The sequence below is a fragment of the Heterocephalus glaber genome, unplaced genomic scaffold, assembly GCF_053883595.1.
Source record: "Heterocephalus glaber isolate CG9 unplaced genomic scaffold, H.glaber_assembly_v1.0 deba00000122, whole genome shotgun sequence".
NCBI lineage: Eukaryota > Metazoa > Chordata > Mammalia > Rodentia > Bathyergidae > Heterocephalus > Heterocephalus glaber.
The window spans coordinates 3,745,309-3,765,643 of NW_028258138.1; the positions used below are offsets into that span (position 1 = coordinate 3,745,309).

General features: G+C 50.4%; 2 protein-coding genes across 2 annotated transcripts in view; one reads left to right on the plus strand and one right to left on the minus strand.

Moving 5' to 3' along the window:
* Positions 1-1,071: 1,071 nt before the first annotated feature.
* Positions 1,072-11,970, minus strand: Rsph1 (radial spoke head component 1). Its single transcript, XM_004842437.4, has 9 exons — positions 11,797-11,970; positions 9,400-9,513; positions 9,192-9,297; positions 7,115-7,205; positions 6,554-6,689; positions 2,996-3,067; positions 2,086-2,245; positions 1,362-1,481; positions 1,072-1,248 (listed from the first exon to the last, which is right to left on the minus strand). Exons 1-9 carry the CDS (start codon positions 11,848-11,850, stop codon positions 1,196-1,198), a joined length of 906 nt encoding a protein of 301 aa, XP_004842494.1. The 5' UTR covers positions 11,851-11,970; the 3' UTR covers positions 1,072-1,195.
* Slc37a1 (solute carrier family 37 member 1) overlaps positions 11,721-20,335 on the plus strand; it is a 54,755-nt gene continuing 46,140 nt past the window's right edge. The window contains exon 1 of the mRNA XM_087211454.1: positions 11,721-11,893. The gene's annotated coding sequence lies outside the window, so the exon portion shown is untranslated. The remainder of the gene's footprint in view (positions 11,894-20,335) is intronic.

Below are 20,335 nucleotides of genomic sequence, written 5' to 3' on the forward strand. Positions count from 1 at the left end.
CCTTTGCAAATTCGACTTTAAAACAGACTTAAAACGAAGGGATAATTACAGTTTCACGCCACGCGGTCACCGACCACGCCTCATCCGAATGTGCCTGTGTTCCACCCGAGCAAGGGCGGCACGGGTGGAGAAGCGACTTGCCTGGCTGTTGTCCTCCCAGAGAACTGCCACATCCAGGGGAAAAACCAGCCGGAACCCAAGGGCAGTTCCACTGGGATGCAGTTCAGAGCGATCCCGATGCAGAGCTGGGCCTGTGTGGTGACAGGTGACAACTGCCGCCCACCATGAGGCCAAGGGGTCCCTTGGCCCTTCCCCATCCCGCACAAAGCACCAGTGAGACCGTGACTTCCAGCACCAAGCAGGAAGCCAGCCTGGAGACCGCTCCACCACCAGATGTGTGCAGCGCGGGGTCCTCCCTGACGCCCAGTCCAGACCCGTGGGGGGCACAGGAGACGCGATGGGTGACGGGAATGGCATGCAGGGCTACAGCAGGACACCTGTTTGTAGAGCACGGGCTGTAGCAGCTCTGTGGACAGTGGTGTGTCTGCATGTGGAGTTGTACCATGACCCTCAGTTATCAATAACTAATAAAGCCACACTGAAGAAACATGACGATTATCTAATGTCCCTATAGTAAACTTTATAAAATTGTCACCATAAGGAGAATTCACTGGCCATATATATATAGGAAGTACTGAAGGATTTCTATACAATGGAGCACTACTCTGCCATAAAGAAGGATACACTTGAGTCATTTGTAGGAAAACAGAAGCATCTTGAGACCATAATGTTAAGTGAAGTGAATCAGACACAGGAAGTTAAATATCACATGGCTTCTCCTATATGAGAAACTCGAAGTGTAAATAAAGAGCAAAATGAAAGGCAGATAGTAGGAGAGGGCAGCGAGAGCTTTGGCAGATGGGAAGGGACCAAGTGATGAAGGGGTGACGCTGTGTTATGCACACCAACTCCCCGCCATGAATTAATTGTTATGAATCACGACCGTGTACTAATACAAATTTCTAAAAACAGAAAAATTTTAAAATACAAAGAACACGCACCAGCAGTTACTCCGGAAACAAGGGGCTATGGAGGATTTATTTGCAGCCGCAAACCGACCTAACACACTATGCGAAGCATCCGTGACTGGTGGCCCGGCCTGGGGTGCAGCGTGCTCTCCCGAGCTGAGCCGCCCTCAGTCCTGCAGCTCGGCCTGTCTTTCTTCCTCTTCCTCAAAGCTGGCGTTTGCTGAGGAGAACCGGAAGGAGGCCGCTCACATCACCTCGAGGAAGGAGGGGGAGCCCAGTCCTCGGGGCCTGCGGGGCCCACACCCCCCTCTGCCCGGCGGCCACGGCCCTCACCCTGGTCCACGTCATAACTGTTCTCCCAGGTGTCCGCGTCCTCCTCTCCCGGCCGCAGATCCAGCTCACCCTCCAAAGCTTTGGGCAGATCCTGGGTTTCCTCCTCGAGCTCAGTGGCGCCTGGCATCAGAGGGACCGAGGCAGCAGGTAGAGGCGGTGTGGCCCAGGTCCGCTGCCCTTACCTGGCCTTCCCAGCACCCTCGTTCTCCTCCTCCTGAGGGGGGCCCCCAGCCCCAGAGCACCCCTCCTTGGCTGGCTGGTGACCATTAGTGACCACAGGGAAGAGGACACAGAGGGAGGCTGTGCAGGGGACAGCAAGGGTGGCCAGAGCTGCGTGGCAGGTCCTGGGCTTGCCAGGTACAGAAGTACCCAGCTGGCAGGAGAAGGAGGGTCACTAACTCAACCTAGGCCGACTTGCTTGGGCTTTTGACCATTTTCAGTGGAAGGAAGGCGGCCCGGTGCCCCTGCTTCACCCTGGGGCACATTACCAGCCTCTGGGAGGGAGCCTCCGGCAGATGAGAAGGGCCCAGCCCAAGTTGACCGTGCCGGGCGCTGACCAGGGACCTCAGCCCGCCCGGGGCTCCAGGCTGGCTTCCGGCTGGGCTCTCCTTCGCCAGCCACTCTGACATTCCACCCCCAGGAGCGTCCCCGGGAGCGTCCCAGAGTGCGTCCGTCGGCCCTGAGGCCGGGGCACACAGGCTGTGACCCCGAGGATGCCCCGTACCCTCCACCTCGAGCGTCTCCTCCGGGCCAGCTCCATCTGAGGGGGGCTTCTGCTCGGGGAGGGTCGGGGTCCACAGAGCCAGCTCTGTGATCTGGGTCGCTTTCCATTTTGGAACCACATTGACTGAGGTCTCCTCCTCTTCCTCCTCTTCTACTATCTCCTATTTTAAGTGAAAAAAATACAAATTTACCAACATTTGCATAATCTGGGTTGGAATACTGGAAGCAAAGGAAAGAGGCCAGACTTGGTTGTGTGGGAGCCTTTGGTAACACTGCAGGGCTGCTCTTTAAAGTGAGAATGACACCCATCAGTTAACAAGTAAGTCAAAGGTTCAAGACTAGTATAATATCAAGCCATTTGCCTGAGCCACTAGTTATCTGCAGGCAGAGGTCAGACACTAGCAAAGCTGGGAAGCCAGCCACAGACCCATCCCCAGCACCCACCCCATCTTTATGTGGGTGCCCGGTAGCAACGACATTAGTGGGCTAGTTTTTAATAGAATTCAGTATTGATATGAATGCTAAGTATTGGAAAGGAGAAAAAAGAAAATGATGCATCAAGCAGGCTCCCAGAGGGGCGCATCACCCCAACACACAGCCGCTTCCCAAGTCAGAGCATCCCAGATTTCTGCGGCCATTTCTGGACCTAAAGCTGCCCCGAATCCCTAGCTCAGGACAAGCTGGTCTTCTGGACAGAAACGGCCTAGATTTCGGCAATGACTGTCCGTGATGTCGGCTACTTCTGACAGTTCAGTTTCGTGCAGGCACACAAAAATATAAAAGGGCAATGAAATGTGAGAGGAGCCAAGAGTTAGCCTGACTTTCAGGCAAATCTGGAACCCTCCAGAGTCGGAATGGCGACGCCTCTTTTTTGTCTATGAATCTAGAAATCCGTGCCCTCTTCAACTTACCACATCTGTCAGGCGGTACTCGCCATGCTGTTCACATCCAACGTCGAATATGTACTTTCCAGGCCCGACAGGCTAGGAGCAAAGGGGAGACAGATCGAGGCTCCACCCAAGGGAAACATCGAACATCACATCCCTGCCCACCTCCCACCTGAGCCCGGCCACTGGGTGAAGTCTGACGCAGGTTATGCTTTATGACCGAACGACTAATGAAACTGCAAAGCGTATGTCCCATTTCGCGTATTTTTGAAAACTTCCACCACATTTTACTGCTATCTGCAAGTGATGTTAATCATCATAAAAATTTGAGCAAGTCAGCCCCCACTGGCAAACCAGCCAGACCCAACTGCTACCAGCATCTTGAAATGTTCTGCTACTTTGTTTCTAGCAGGTAGGGTTTTGTTTTTCTAACAAACATCTGACCATAATTACACAGTAACTATTTTTAGCCAGTTGTCAGCCTGGTTTTAATTTCATCTGTGGAATATAATCTACTTTAATCATTCACTGTTGTTGACATTTGCTATGCCTTTTTTTTTTCTTTGACAAATGCATTTCTTTTCTTAGCAAATGCATTCTGAATTAAATCTTTGGGGTAGATTTTAGAGAATTCCAGAACAAATCATATGTATTCTGTCCAGAGCGAGGTCTTGATGACCTTTTCCTACACTATTTCAGAGGCTCCAGGCTCTCGATTTTCTGGGCATGACCATCCTGTCCTCTCCTTACAGGATCTTTATATAAAAAACAGGAATCTCAGCATTTTTAGCTGCACCTTTCAAGTTATTGGCAAGGCTAGATTTTTTTTCAAGATTTTAAAATATTTTTAAAATTCGATTTTAATTGTATAAATTTATGGGTTACTGTGTGGTAATTTCATATATATATATATGTACTGTGTAATAATCAAACCAGAGCAATTAACACTTCCTTAAACTTTTTTATAAGTTTTTGATTAACATGTTATCATTGTACATATTTATGGGGATTATTTAAACCACATGGACAGACATAAATCTTCACATATTAAATGTTGCAAATATCCTAGTACATTTGTCACTTGTCTCTTAAGTTTTCTTCAGTGTTTCCTAGTCTAGAAAGGGGTGTGTGTTTGTGTGTGTGTGTGTGTATGTGTGTGTTACCAAGGATTGAACCCAGGGCCTTCACCCTGAGCTCTGTCTTCAGCTTTTTTTCTTTCTGAGACAGGGTCTCAATAAGTCACTAGATTCCCTAGGCTGGGCTCGAACTTCTGATCCTCCTGTTTCAGCCTCCCAGAGTGCTAGGATTACAGGCATGCACCACCAAGCCTGGCTCTAATAAGGGATTATCTTTATGTAACCAAATCTATTGCTTTTTCCTTTATGAGTCTGTGTAAAAAGTCCTCTTTCCTAATTTCAAAGGTAATAAATATTCACTTATTTCTTCTGTATCTGATTATCTTGGTTATATTTAAATTTGACTTTAGAAAATACCTTCATCTATACGCTAAGGGATGAATTCTGACTTAATCTTCTCCCAAATGGTGATCTGGTTGTCCCAGACCAGTTCCTGGCCCTACCCCTCACATGTTCATTCGTTTGAAATGGCACCTTTACCAAGCGCTCAATGGTTTTGTCTGCTTTCTGGTCTGCTTCACTCATCTGTGAATCCTACCTCAAATCACACTGCCTAATAAGCTCACCAAGGACACAAGCAGGAGATTTTCTGAGAAAGTGTGGGAGATGCTTGGCCTCGCTAGTAACCAGGGAAGGACACTTTCAAACAATGGGACAACATTTTTACATTTTTTAAAAAAACAAAAAGCAAAAAAAATAAAATTAAAGACTGATCATACCCAAGGTTGGTGAGAACATGTGATAGACTCATATTCTATTGTTGAGAATATAAGTTGGCAGAGCTGCTTAGAACAACTCCCATGATGAGTCAATTTAAAAGCTCAGTACCTATGGGCCTAAGGGTGTAGCTCAGCGGTGCTGCACTTGCCTGGCAAGTTCAAGGACCTGAGTTCGGTTCCCAACATCGGGAACCAAAAGAATTTCAGTACTTATACATTTGGTAAATCCATTATCTACGTAAATACTACATAAATTATCCTGCACAAACATTACTGTCAAGAGACAAAACTAGAATAAAATTAGTTTTAAAATCTCCTTAGCTTTTATTTGCGATTCTAGGTTTGGGCAACAACTCTCTCGAAATAGAACGTGTGTTCCAATGAGCAAGCACGAGGCTGATTTATAGACAGAAGGGCTAATAAGGAAGCAGAGAATGATAGTCAGACGGGCCATTTCAAAGTCACTGCTTACAAGGCTGCGGTGAGGACACCCTTGCCATTCCCGCCCTGTCTGGGGTGAGGCTGCCTCTCCTGGCTGCCGGGAGGTCAGATCAACAACCTCGCTGTGCCTGGTGACACAGAACTTTGGCATGAGTGGCCCCATTTGGTGTGACCTGCAGGGCCTAGGGCAGGAGCTCAGTCCCAACCAGCAGCCTGCTTACATTCCCTTCAACACCCCACGTGTGCAAGGAAGAGACAGACACCTCCCTGGGTCCCGATACAGCGTGACCCTGTTTGTGTGATTCAAATCTCAGAACTGTGCTTCTGCACCAGCTGTCTGTGAGAGAGAGGCAGGGGCAGAGAGAGAACAGAAACAGTGGGGGCACACACGGAGGGGGAAGTGGGTGGGCCTGGGCGGGAGGGTCAGAGGGGCCCATTCCAGTGCCCCGATGCTTTACAGTTAGAAAACCCTGGTGGATTCTCTGAGTAACCTAAGTTTCTTACTAACTAGAAGAACAAACCCTCTATTTCACTCTTACTCTTTCAGATCAACCTAGCCTAGCTTACTGAGCCTGCCAAATTCATGGGTAAGGCACGAACTATACGCAAATGAAAATTGGAGAGATGTATTAAGAGTTGAGCATTCCCCGTGTCAGCCTCTGACACCACTCATTTGCTCAGCAAAGTCTCCTCGGGGACAGTTTCTGCTTGCACCCCAGTCAGAGCCACCGAGAATGCCCATGTGGTGGGGTATGAATTACCCTGAGTTCCTCTGCATCCTATGAGCCCTTGGTACAAGAAAAGCAAGCGAAACTGGAGTCCTCTGAGTGGTGGGAGCTGGAAGCCAGAGGTACACACAAGCCCGGGCCAGCACTCTGGGCAGGGCTCAGTCCCTCCCTGACCACAAGCAGTGGGCTGGCCAGCAGCAGAGGACGGAGCTTGGGATCTCCCTCCCCGGGCTCCACCACCTCCCCTCACGGGGGAAAGGAAGCTAGAGTAGATATCTGACCTCTGATTCACCAGCCAGCAGGGCACGACCAGCAGAGGCTGAGAGGTGTCCTAACAGGGAGTGGCTGCCGGACCCTGAAGGGCAGCCTGCCGATGCTCAGGGAAAGAGCCCCGCCCCGCCCCGCCTCCCTGGCGCCCAGCTCTGCCCTCTGAGGGCCTCTGAGGGGCACAGCAGCCACTGTTTGTGTGTGGAGCAGATAGCCCCTTGCTCTTCCCAGCAGGGGTGAGGGGAGGGCTTGCTGCACTCTTCCCGCCCAGGCCCCTGGCCCCTGACTTACGTTTTTGTTCAGGAACTTGCCCTGGTATCTGTGGTTCAGGTGGATGAGCTCGGCCGCGCCCACCTGCTGGCCGTGCACCCAGGTGCCCACATACTTGCTGCCCGTCTCCGCGTAGAAGTAGGTCCCCTGCCCGTGCCTGTGAAGATAAGGGGCCGCAGCGCGCTTGTCTCCGCATGCTCAAAGCCCTACGGTTTCTAGCCAGACGGTGGGGTGGAGGCCGGCTGCAGCTAAGTCGGCTGCTGTGTCCCATGAAGGACGCCTCCTGCGCCACTGGCAGGCACACAGAGGCTGGCTGGCTGCCAGGCTCAGGCAGAGTGGGAGCTGGGGCTCTGTCCCCTGCATGGGTCGGTGAGGGATCCGCATGCTCTGTCCCCACTAAGGAGCCACCCCAGCCCCTTGGGCCACACCTGCTTGGCGACACCCCCGCCGGGCACACCCGCCTGGAAGCGCCTGGGGGAGGCCCTGAATGGCATTTGAGGGCTTCGCTCTCTAGCAAGTGGGAGCCAACAGAGGCTGCCACTCTCACTCCATGAACAGCTTTGCTGGGAGAGGAGGCCAGACCTTTGGTGAGCGAGCCACTCCCCGGTGTAGGTGTCATTGTTGACGTAGTAGTACACGCCGTGCCCGTGCCTCTGGTCATCTGCCCACTCCCCTGGAAGGGACGGCACAAAAGCCAGCCTGGTGAGGAGGGAAGGGGCCAGCACCGTGAGCCCCAGCAGCGCGCTCAGGAAATTCAATGGCAGGGGCAGCTCTCACCTGTCTGTCTGTGACCTCCCTCCACCCCTCCGGTGCCCACTGGCACCAAGGCTGAGCCACCCTGCAGGGTGAGAGGCAGGGGGAGCAGGGTCCCCGGGGCATAGGTGGCTGTGCACAGACAGGGGCACCAAAATGTATGGTGTTTAAGTTTAAAATTTTATTACAGTAAAAGATACATCGTGGGCCCCACGCATGGTGCCAGAGGTCCTGTAAGTCAGAAGCAGCCTTCGCTGGTTAACTTTCACATTAGAATCTTCCAAAAATCCATATTCTGGGTATCTTAGAGAAATACTGTATATTTTGTTCAAATTTATCAATATCTACACTAAAATTGGAAGCGACTGCAGTGTGATGAGGCTCACAGAACTGGGACAGGATTTCCTACAGGCCTAAACTAAACTGTTCAAAGCCTGCCGAGACAGGGAAGGACACAGATGCCGTCTCTGCCAGGGGAGCAGGAGCCCTGTCCCCCCCGTCTCGGGATCAGAGTCCCCACCTGCAGGCTTTGCTTGCCATCTGTTGTTCCTGGGTCTCATTCTGACCTGGACGATCAAGGCTCTGCTTGGATAATTGTCCCTGAGGGGTCTCCAGCCCCGACTACCGGATGTGGGAACCTTTAAGAGGTGGGACCTTGTGGGAGGAATGCTGTCACTGGGGGTGGGGACCGGGCCCTCCTCATCCTCGTTGGTTCCCTCTGCCAGGAGGTGAGCAGTTCAGCTGCCAGGAGTTCCTGCACCACGGACAGAAACCTCCGAAGTAAACCTTCCCTCCTTTAAGGTGATCATCGATGATACTTGTCACAGGGATGGAAAGATGACGCCAGAGCATAGCTTGCTGGTAAAGAATGTGTCACCCGCATAAAGAAGTGTGTGGCACACACCTGTATTCTCAGCCACTTAGGAGGCTGAGGCAGGAGGATTGCAAGTTGGAGGCTAGCCTGGGCAACTTAGCAAGACTTTGTCTCAAAGTGACATAAAAAGGGCTGGGGCACAGCTTAGTGGCAGCGGGCTTGCCTGCATGTGCAGGGACCCTGGCCCTGTCCCCAGGGCTGTGGGAAAGAAAAGTGGTGCTGTCACTTGTGGTCCTCCATGATCCCTGTGGACGTTCGCTGCACTCTCCCTGGTAACCAGGCACTGACCCACTCCATCTTCAGAAGCCGAGACATGGGGAGGAAAAGTCACCCACACACGGTCACAAGGTCACAACTTTTGGCACTGCAGTCTGAAGCTGGAGTCACAGATCTTGGATGTAGATGGACAAGGTATCATTTCCCCAAGCGGGGGACAGGAAGCCCGGAACACAGGCTTCTTCAGACGGTGCTGGGGTTCACAGCCGCTGCCCACGGGCTCTCCTGCCAGGGGAAGGGATGGACTGCCGTCATCACAGCAGGGGCAGCGAGGCCCAGAAGGGTGTGGCTCTGGGGAAGAAGGTGAAGGAGCCCTCCTAGGGCCTGCCCTCCATAACAGAAGTGGGACAGAGATGGGAAAGCCAGCTGAGCAAATGAAGGAACCACTAGGTTTGAAGAAACAGTGCATCCACGTGAAGAGCAAGGGCAATCTAAGAGAAACAGAGGCACAGAGCCATGAGTCCAGGCCTCGCCCCAGGTCTGGGTCCAGAACTGGGCTCCCAGGAGAGTAAGCACTGGCCCCAGGGACAGCCACGTTTCCCACTCTAGTTAATTAACCAGTTAGCTAGTTAACTACAAGGCTTTCTGGCTTTCCTGTCAGCCCTGTGAACACAGGCACACAGTTTGCATTTGTTGAATGACGGACTAATCTTGAGAAATTTAAGCTTTCGAATACTTCTACATCCACAGATAAGTTCAGAGATAAAAACCTCTGCCACATTAAAAAAAAAAACATGTTTTGGGATAATATTTTACCTTCATATCTTGATCCATCTGGATATATAAAAATGCCTTGACCATGCTTTTTATTTTTAAGATATTGTCCAGTGTACCGGGCACCATTTTTAAACTTGTAGATCCCCTGAAATACATCGAGGACATCATTGAGTATGTGATTGAATCGCAGATTTGCTAACAGAGAACGAAACACAAAGAAGCCACCCTCCCACATCGCTAGGCTGACCTGGCCACTCCTTTGCCCGAATTCGTAGCTGCCTTCGTACACATCCCCGTTGGGCAGCCGGGCTCTGCCCTGTCCGTGCCGCTCGCCGGCCTCATTTCGCTCCCCTTCGTACTCCTGGGGAGAAGGGTCAAGGTCACCACGGCTCAGGCATCAAGTGCAGACCCAGGTCCGGTGGGAGCCCCAATCCTGGCGCTACACACAGTGGCCCCACGGCACAGGTGAGGCGGGTAACCATGAGCCCACACAGCAGGGGTGTGTGTGTGTGTGTGTGTGTGTGTGTGTGTGTCCTCTTCACGAAGCTCCTCTCAGGCCCTCCAACATCTGAGCCTACAATTTATGATGCACAACCTCAAGGGAAAACCACGATCAGCCACGTGTGAGGAATTCAACTGGCTGTGCTGGGAGGCCCCGCTGACAGTAGCCTGCAGCAGGCAGGACAGGTCAAGCGGGCCTGTCTACTTCCTCCACCAACAGGTCCAGTCAGAAGCAGTTCCTCCTGCGGTGCCCCCTGGGGTGTCTGTTCCTGAGAAGACCTTTGTCCTGCAGGCAAGGAGAGAGTGCTGGGCATACAAGGGCCCCACTGCTCCTAGCTCAGCTTACTTTTTATCTACTGCAGAGGCCCTATCAAGAAACTCGAGGTTCAAACACTCACAGCCCGACCTATCGTGAAGGTCAGTTGGGCCGGAGGTGTAGCTCAGCAGTAGAGTGCTTGTCCAGCAGGCCCCAGTGTTTCAGACCCAGTGTCGGACTGTTATCTCAGCCATGTGGGGAGGGGAGTGTAAGACACAAAGATCACTTGACAGCAGGCGTTTGAGACCAGTCTGGGCCATATAGCAAGACCTCAGCTCAAGTAAACAAAAGTTTTTCAAAGTTCAATGAAAAATATAATGCTAGTTTACTTGCGATTTTCCAATGCTTATCACCATGAGTGTAGAATACGAATAATGAGTAATAAAATGAGCCCGGTGTGGTGGTGTGGGTCTGTAATCCCAGCACTAGAGAGGGTGAGGCAGGACAAACAAAAAGTAATAAAATGGCCAAAGAATACAGTAATGACAACGTGGGTAGTTTAAGGCATCATGTTGGATACCTTAAACATATACAATAACGTGTATTTTATGAGTTAAAACTAAAACCGCCATGGAATTGGATGCGTAGATTTATTACAAGTATGACTGTATTCGTATGCATAGAGGTGAAGGGCTCAGACAGAAACAGCTCTGTTTCACCTGGAAATTCCTGCCTGGGCTACAAGTGGTGAAAACGTGTGGCCTCATGGACTAGATTCGGGGTGAGTCTAAACCAAAATGTTCAGCGGCCCCCTCCCCTCCGGCTCGGAGAGGCTCCAGTGCCCAACCCTGAGCTCCCCCGAGTGGCTGCAGATGAAAGAAACCCTTGGTCTAAGCGGTCCCAAATGTGGCCTGAACTTCAAACTTATGGGCCCCAAAGTTACAATCTAGTTTCGTCCTTTGAGGATACCAAGTAGAAAGCTCACAGGGCAAGGATTGTAGGTTGGATTCAGGAAGCAGACCCTGAATAAAGGACCCGAAAGGCAGTTAAGCAAGGGCGAAGTCTCGATGAAGTACAAGCCTCAGATTAACTGCAGAAGGGGTCTGGGGCGGGTTCCGCTGCAGCTCGCCCTGGTCCTCCCACGGAGCACTGGCTGTCAGGGAGCCAGGAGTGGGCCCCAGGCACTTCCGGCTCCGCAGTGGCCTGTTAGTTCCAGGGTACACAGGGAGAAGCTGGACAGGCACCGGCCACCTCACGGAGGAGCTGCTTGATTCTTCTGTTGAGTCTGAAACTACCCTAACTCCTGGCCTGCCCATCCGCCTGGGATCCCAGCCCTCAGGCTCCCGGAGGAATTGCTCTCAGGGTAAACGAACGCAGGGGAAGCCTCTCTGCCCCGTGCGTCCCCTGCCTCCCCTCTGCTGACTCAGAGGGGTCACTCCTCGGCCCGGGTCAGCTGGCGGGTACAAGCGCGCGGCCGAGCCAGGCCTCCTAGGGACAGACGTCTCCGGGCCCTCACTCTCCAGAGCCGGGCTTGCCTGCCGGGAAGCAGCTTTAGCCTCCACCTCACTCCTGGAGGAGCAGGGCTCAAATTACCGCCTGGGAGGAGCGGCGAAGTCCCCCCAGGGCAGCTCCCAAGGGGAGGAGGGGAAGCCACAGCCCCCGCCTGGAATCTTCGCCTTTAAATGGGAGGAGGGGGGGAGCGAGGGCGCGCAAGGCGGGCGGCTCCGGACGTCACTGCGCCTCACCTTTCGCGGTCCACTGGAGGACGCCGCGCCTCGGGGTGCGGCCGCGCGGTCCTGTCCCGGCTGGGCAGCGGCTCCTTTTCCGTCCCCGCCTCTGCGCCCCCAATCCGACCCCGGAGCCGCGCACCCCAGCAGGAGCGCTCACCCCAAGATTGTCCTCTCCCTCCTCCTCCAGCTCCTCGGAGCCCAGATCCGACATGGTCTCCTCTCAGCCTAGGTCCCAGTCGCCACGTCCCTAGCAGGTAAGTACCCGCCACCTCCTCCGGTGCGTCCACCGTCTCCATGGAGACCGGTCGCCCCCCCATCGCGGCCGGGAAGGGGCGGGGCGAGAGGCGCGGGGAGGAGCCAGTGGTAGAGCTGGCGTGCTGCCCTGGCAAGGGGAAGGGCGCGTGGACCAATCATGGACCGGAAGAGGGCGTGGCCAAAAGCACAGAGGAGGAGCCAGGAGTGGCCCTGGGATACAGGGGTACTGCCTAGCAACGGAAGGGCACGTTGACCAATCACGGCCCAGGAGGAGGAAGGGGCAGGGCCTGGGTCGGCCTAGCTCCGCCTTCGGCCTAACCTGGACACCGCGCGCGCAGACAAATCAACCCAACCCCAAGTGTCCCAAACGTCCCTTTCCCCACTTGTATGCACCGGCCCGTGCCGTACCCTCTCCTTGGAACGCCTGCCTTCCAGGCTCTGCGACCAGAAATCACTGGCTAAGGAAGCTCCTTCACAAAATAGCTTCAGAGTGAGAATCAAGGCGCCCTTGTGGAGGGAGAGAGGAATAGGATTTGGAGAGAGAGGAAGTCTTCGACTGTATCCCATCGTTAATGGTCTGAGTGTGACAAAATGTAAAATTTAAAGTGACAATTTTTTCAAATATTTAACAAGTTAAAATGCTACATAAGCTGGGAGTGGTGGCACATGCTTGTAATCCCAGCACTCAGGAGGCTGAGGCAGGAGGATTGCCATGAGTTCAAGGCCAGCCTGAGCTACATAGCAAGACCTTGTTTCAAAAATCCAAAACAAAACAAAAAAGCTACATATGCAAGGTATACAATGTAGTGATTTGATATAGATATACTTTGTATACTGATTACCACAAATGAGCACATCCGTCACCTCCCACAGTAACTATCTGTGTGTATGAGTGTGTGTTTGTGTGTGGGGGGGTGAGAACACTTAAAATCTCCTCCTCAAATTTCAAGTAAACAAGACACTAACATTCACAGCAGTCACCATGTTACCTATCTGATTCCCAGAGCTTATTCATGTATTGTGTAACCAAAGCTTATACTCTTCCACCAACATCTCTGTTCCTCCATGCCCCAGCCCTGGTGACAACCACTCCACTCTCTGCTTCTGCAAGTGTGACTCTTTTGCATTCCACAGTGCTATGGTTTGAATGTCTTCTTCCAACAGCAGGTGTGACCAGTGTGATAGCATGTTGGCCAGCTTTCTGTCACTGTGACAAAATACCTGAGGTGATCGATACAGGGAGAAAAGGTTTATTTTGGCTCACAGTTTCAGAGCTTTCTGTCTGTGGTTGGTTGGCTTCTTGCTTTTGGGCCTGTGGCAAATGTGCTACATCATCATGAGCTCACACCATGGCAGCTGGAAGTGAAAGACAGAAAGGAGCCAACGTTCCAATGTCCCCTTCAAGGCCACGCCCCCGTAACCTAGCTTCCTCCTGCTAGGCTCCACCTCTTAACAGTTCCACACCCCCCCAAGAGTGTCCCAGGCTAGCAAGCAAGCCTTCAGCACATGGCCTTCAGGGGAAACTCACTCATAACACACGGTGTTGGAAGGAGGCCTTTAAGGGGTGACTGGGCCACCAGGGCCTCTGCCTTGTGAATGGGATTCAGGCTGTGGTAAGGAGGCTGCACACAGCATCCTGCTATCTTGCTTTTCTGCCTTGTAAGGACAGAGCAAGTGTCCTGGTTACCCTTTCGCCTTTCCCCATATGAGGACACCACAAGAAAACCCTCATGACAGGGTCTTGTCTTAATCTCAGGCTTCCTGGCCTCCACAGTGATGAGAGAATAACCTTCTCCTCTTACACATCACCCACTCGTTTGTTACAGCAGCACCCGTGGGCAGGCATGCACACAGAGGTGAGATCGCACGTATTTGACTTCCTGGCCTGGCCTATGTGACTACCATCCTGCCCTCCAGGTCCAGAGAGGGTCGGCAAATGATAGGATTTTCTGTTTTGTTTTGGTTTGGTTTTTCAACCAAGTAGTATTCACATACACACAGTATCATTTTCTTTGCTCGTCAGCTGATGGACACTCATTGTTTCTCCACCTTGGCCGCCATGAACAGTGCTGCTTTGGACACGGGAGAGCAGGCATCTCTTCAGCACAGGGTTCAGTTCCTGTGGATATAAGCCCAGAAGTGGGATTGCTGGGCTGTGTGACCATTCCAGTTTTAAGTTTATTTTGCTGTACTGGGGATTCAGCCCAAGGCTCTGTGCATGCTAGGCACGTACTCTCCCACTGAGCTACATCCCCAACCTTTTATTCCTCTATTTTTAACTTTTTAAGGAACATCTGCATTGCTTTCCATGGCGGGCTTGTTGGATTAGTATATATTGACCAGATTCTGCTGTATTTGAAATTTTTTGTCCTAAGCACTGGGCATCGCCCCCCAGCCACTCCTGTGGCTCCGTCAGAAGGGCTCACTGTCAATGCCCATGGCGCCTTAACCCATCCTTACCACAGGCACCAAGTCCTGTCTCCTGCGGCAGGCGTCCGGGTGCTCATCTGGCTTTCCGACACCCAGGAGCCGCGCCAGATTCGCCTGGCTCCCACACAGCACCTAGAGGAATATTTGCACATAGTAGCTGCTCAAGCAAAAGCCCAAAACCCAGTGCATATGGCCTCAGAGGTCCCTGGTACCATGACAGCAATATTGTAGGCATCTTTCTTCCTGTATCAGTTTTACTTAAAAGCGTCTATTTTTGCCTGTAAAACTATAGACCGTCCAGATGAAAACAAAGGTTGTTTATTCAGAGCTTGCAATTGCAAGGGAGCCAGTGAGCATCATTGTGTGTTGGGAAGGCAGAGGCAGAGGGGTGGGAAAGCTTGAGAGTGGAAGGGGAGGCTTCAGAAGCTGTGCCCTGTGTGGGGGAGCTGCAAGCCCTCCACCTAGAGAAGGGCACCCCATGCCCAAGAGGAGTGCCTGTTTCTCTCTCTGGTTTGTGCTGAGTTGGAAATGGGGATAGAGAGGAGGAAAATTGCCAGTTATTGGTCAAGTCCTGGCCATTTTGGTGGTTACTGGGTTACTGTCCAGCTTCCTAAAAGCCTGACTTAAGGCAGGCCGGTCCCCAGGGCTAGTTCTGTGGACACGGGCAAGTGTCCTGGTCTGTTTCTGTGTCTGAGCTCTGTTCGGATTCATGCTCTGGCTGTTGTATGTCCAGCCAAGCGTGTGTTTTTTCAAATTATACAAATTACTGTGTTTCATCTGAAAATATCGTATGGTTCTTCCTGTTGCTTTTGAAATGTAACACCTTAAATAATGATAACCTGATCATTTTATCCTATGAATTTAAACGTTCCAAAACACTGATCCAAATGGAGAGAAAATAGGTCCTAGAGAACACTGTTTGGTGAAACTGTTACCTAAGGAGAGCCACGAGGCCCATGCTCTAATTCTGGGTTCCCATGGCTTTTGGACTTTGGTGACCTCAAGCAAATCTCCTGCCCTCTGAGCCTCAGTTTTCTATTCTGTAAATGAAGGAGAATAAGCTCTTCAAATCTCCAAAGGGCTGCTGTGGTGATCAAAGATGATATTTTGTCAACCTATTGTTATTTGCTATCCACAAAGAAATCGCCTATCAGCTACATAAAGCTCCCTTCAAACCCCCCTGTTGCATTTGTCATTGTGGTGGTGGCTAAATACACATAGGCCTTTAGTCTCACGAGCAACACCACAGGTGCCAAAATCCACCGCAGACCCTCCACTGCATACCTTCCTTGCGGAGTTTTCTCTCAAAAACAATACCATGTAAAACCTCGCAATCTGACCCAAATCATCAGGCCCAAATGTATCACTTACAGAATAGACATTACAAGCAAATTGACACCCAAGACCCTAAGGTGATATCATTTTTAATTGCAAATATAAAAACATTATAAACACCCAAATTTAATGGCTTCCCATGTGGGAAAAAGTGAGGCATTGGAGCTGACAGATGATCATCATTTTCTTCTTTCTACTTGTTGGCAGTTTCCATACTCACTACAATTGAGCAGTCTTCTTTTTATAATAAAATGTCAAAAGTGTTTTAAATGTTAGAAATCTGGAATGGTAATATAATCAAGTATATGCAAATAAATGTTAGCTTTTGGCATATAAAAATAAATGTCAGAAATTCCACTTTCCAGTTGGCTCTAACATTGACAGGAACTAATGTTTGCCAAGTTCTGACCCTCTGCAGGCACGGTGTTAAGCATTTTCTATGTGTTGTCTTATTAAATCCTTGCCATCTTATAAAATCCCCATTGTACAGCTAAGGAAAGGGAGTGAGAGAGATAAGGTCACTGCCAAGACCCGGCAGTGGGCTCAATTGAAACCGAGCTGCCTAATTCAAGAGTTATTGCTGCAAACTCCAGACCTCTGATTTAAAGCAGTAACTATGGCTTTCTGGGGGTGACCTAAAACCATCTATCAAGCCAAGAACCCCTGGCTCAATCAGTCTTCCACTGAGAACTCCAGAAAATGGCTTAACCAAGCTGTTGTTAGGTAAACGCTGTCTGGGAAATACTGTAAGAGAAGCTAGCACCTAGCCATGGTACCACTGTAAGAGAAGCTAGCACCTAGCCATGGTGCCACTGAATCCTAAGCCTTACTATTTGATTTAGGTCCCATACAAATCAGCCAGGGACCCAGACCCTCAGTCTTTTCACCTACAGCAGTTTCACCACACTGCTGGTTTAGCAATTATCCAAATAAAAAAGGCAAGGTAAAGTAAACCACAGGCCTAGCCTCCGACACCTGCAGCAGCAACTGGACTAGACCCCCAATCCCTTTCAGGCAACCCGTGGCACCTGCAGAGCTGGGGGAAGGTCTGGCAGAGCCTCCCCAGCACCTCTGGCACCACCCCCTAATCTGGAAGTGCTTGGCGATCATAGAAGCTTTACCCTGGGACTCTAATCATGCCCCAGCAAGCCAATCCCATCATCCCATGGGTCCTTCCCATCATTCCATGGGCCCACCCTATCATCCTCCAGCAAGCCAGTCCCACCATCCCATTGGCCCTTCCCATAATCCCCCAGTGGGCCCTTCCCATCATCCCCAGCAGGGAGGAGAATCCACCTGATAGACCTTCCAGAGTAGGGTAGACAGAGAGTGTGCTCATGGTTCTGACCCCTTTCCCAGTAAGAAATCATTTCTTTCTACTTGGCCCCCTCCAAGGGAATGGGTAGCAAGTGAAGGAAGGGAGAGAGGCTCTGTGAGCCTGGTGGTTGCCATGGCACCCGACCAAGTCCTTGCCTGTGTGTCCCCTCCAGGCTCTCCAGGACAACTGGAGAAAAGGCCTGAAGAACTGAGGAGTGTCAGAAAAAAGCCAAAACAGGTTTTCTGTTTGTTCAAGTTTGTTTAAGTTGTGGCAACTCCTCCAATAAAAAGCAATAAAATAAATTCAGATCCCTCTTAACTATGGAAGCGTGAGTTTGTTTAAGATCATTGTGCTCTGGTAAATTTAACAATTTATACAGCTATAAGCATAACATATAGCTAATAAGTAAAATTACATAGACATTTTTCTATCCATGTGTAGAACTGAAAAAAAAAATTTTATAGCGTTTTTGTAGTATCAACATTGTCATTTTGTCATTTTGAGTCAGACCCAGAGTTGGAGTCCTGATGACACTTTCTCTTTCTAAAATCAGTTTATTAATCTGTAAAATATGGATAATGGTATAACTGCCCTTTCAGGGCTGCTATGAGATCTAAATAAGATATGTACTGCCTAGTACACAGTAAAGCGCTTAGTGAATGTCAGCCTATCACCCTTAATTATACTGTTGTTATCTTAGTAGGTTAAGAGTCTTCGGTCCTCTATCCGCAGGTCTCTGGGGGAGTTTTAGCTCCAGTTTCTCTTAATCATATTCAGCTGTCTTTCTTCCATGCAGCATTTCACAAGCCCAAAAGCAATTCAGCCAGGTCATTGTGACAATAGTAAATTAGTCTGTGGTGAACAGATTACACATTATGGCCATATTCATGTATGGACAGGTGGATTCATAAGTGCAAGTCGGTTATGTTAGCAGTTTGGGGATTATACCACCAGTAAAATTGGCAGCCAACAAGGAAGAAATAACCAGGTACACACACCTCCCTAAGGCATGCAGTTTAATGGAAAGATTTTTGATTTTCAGTGAGGGGATTGAGTCCAGGGCCTTTCACATGGTGGCCAAGTGCTGCACCACTGAGCTGGACCCCTGGCCCTAACAGAAGGATATGGAAGCATAGATGTCAAAAGAAAAATATGAATTATTTTCATCCCTGGAAGTGGGATTATTCGGTTAAGCCACAACCACTGAGGCAAGTAGTTTAGTGGAAGTCAGCCAGGGCGAAGACAGGAAATGCCAGAAAGTTGGGCACACTTGAATTTCATGTTGTGCAGCAACACAAGGATGTAGGACCCGGATGTAGTAAATGCTCAACTGTCGGAGATGCTTGTAGTTAGGTTTTAGTATCTTGTCCAGTATATGACACAGGCCTGAGAAATAAATATATTAAAAGACAGAACTAAGAAAGAGAAAGCAGGGCGCCAGGAAGACCAATGCCAGTGCAACCGACAAAGGCCCTGGCCAGTCCCAGGCACTGACTTTTATTGGCAATCAATTGGGGTAAAGGCAAGCCTCGTGCTGTTTCTATGGAAATGAATATAAACAAGGCTCATAAAGGACAAGACAAAGCATTTTTTAGTTAGGAACAGAATACACAAAATATATGGTTGTAATTAGAAAATTGTCCTTCTAGTCAGAAGGTTTGATTGTGGGAACAGAATTTGGGTGCGCGTTACTCTGACCTCGACACGTAAGCTTTGGCCAGAGTCACTCCTATAAACAAGCCCATGGTGGGGTTAGCTCTTCACAGCCTTTGGGCATCATCAACATTGCAGTCCTCTGCATCCAATCAACATGTTTATCAAAGTAAACGTTCGATGTTGCCAGGCATGATCGTGCATGCCTGTGATCCCAGCAGACGGGAGGCTGAGGCAGGAGCCAGCTCGGGCTACATGATCAGTTCAAGGGCAGCAAATACATCAAATGTCTGTCACTCTTCCCTGTTGTGGACATTCAGGATCGGCTCTGCCTTCCATGCTGCATACAGAGGATCCCAACCAGCATGGGAGTGGTGGTGGGAGATCGGGGGGCTCGGGGCCATCCCTCCAGGGCTAGGGGCGACTTGGGCTTTTGGAGAAAGGGCAGGGAAGGAGAAGACCAGCGGAGCAACAGGTGCACTGGTGCCCTGGTGTCCCAGCATGAGGTGCACCCTGCCCAACTTATAGGAAGGTCAGAGGATCCGATGAGATAAGAAGGATAAAAATGCTCTAGAAGTTTCTATGGAAACGTAATGTGTTTCCATGGAAATGGAATGTGTATATTTAGCTCAGGTTTCAAAGGCTGACATGACATTTGATACACATAAATGAACACATATGCCAGTATCATAGCCGAGTAACGTGGTGGACACCCGTGAACTGCACTGCCCGAACTGTATAGAGGAATGACTGAGTGAGCGAGTGAATGAATGAATGAATGAACGCACTGAGAGCATCTGAGTGCACCGACCTGAGTCCACATCTCAGATGCACCTCGGCAGGACTCGGCCTAGAGAACTGAGCGTTCCGAGCCACGAGGAGGAACATTGAGACTCAGGATAGATGGCACTGCCTCGCTTCCTACCTCCAGTGGCTGCCCAGCCACCCACACTGGCACCGAGTGTGCGACCCCTGCTGCCGAGCTGGGGGGGAGGGAGGTTGTTTTTCTCATATGCTCACTGGATCGGCAGAGCAGCCTCTCGCAGGGCCTTTAGTCTGTGTTTCCTGGATTATCTGGGTGCACATGCTTCATCTGCAGTTCACTGTTGTTAATTATCTGTATGGTTTTTCTACAGCTCACCTCATAGAGCTGCATATATTGCTCCCTTTTTCTGAGATGCAACTCCCATGTTTCTCTGCCTGTCGAACACCTTTCACAGCTTATCCAGGCAGAAGCATTCAGGGGATGCTTGTGTGGCTGCCACCAGCTGCTGCTTTCCATCCTCTGCTCGTTCCCATCCCCTCTCTGGAGTCCTGGCGGGGTGCTCGCCGTCAGCCTCCCTCTGGAAGCCACCCAGGGCTACACCCACAGATAGCGCCAAGCCTGGCACAGAGCAGATGCCCACATAACTGAAAACCACCGAATGTCCTTAGAAAAGTGGGACACACAGTAAAGTACACAAGAAAGCAAACACGACCCAGGATCGCCCCCCCCAGAGTGGCCACTGAGCACTGGCGTCCTGGTGTGAATCCTTCCAGGGTTTTTGATGAATGTACATTTTTACGAAATTCAAAAAATAATGTCTACCTTTAATTTAACATTATCATATACTTTATTTGGCACATGTAAACATGTACCCCAAGTGTTTTGTTTTGTTTGTTTGTTTAGCAAAACCTTTATTGGTACATTTTAGATATACATAAT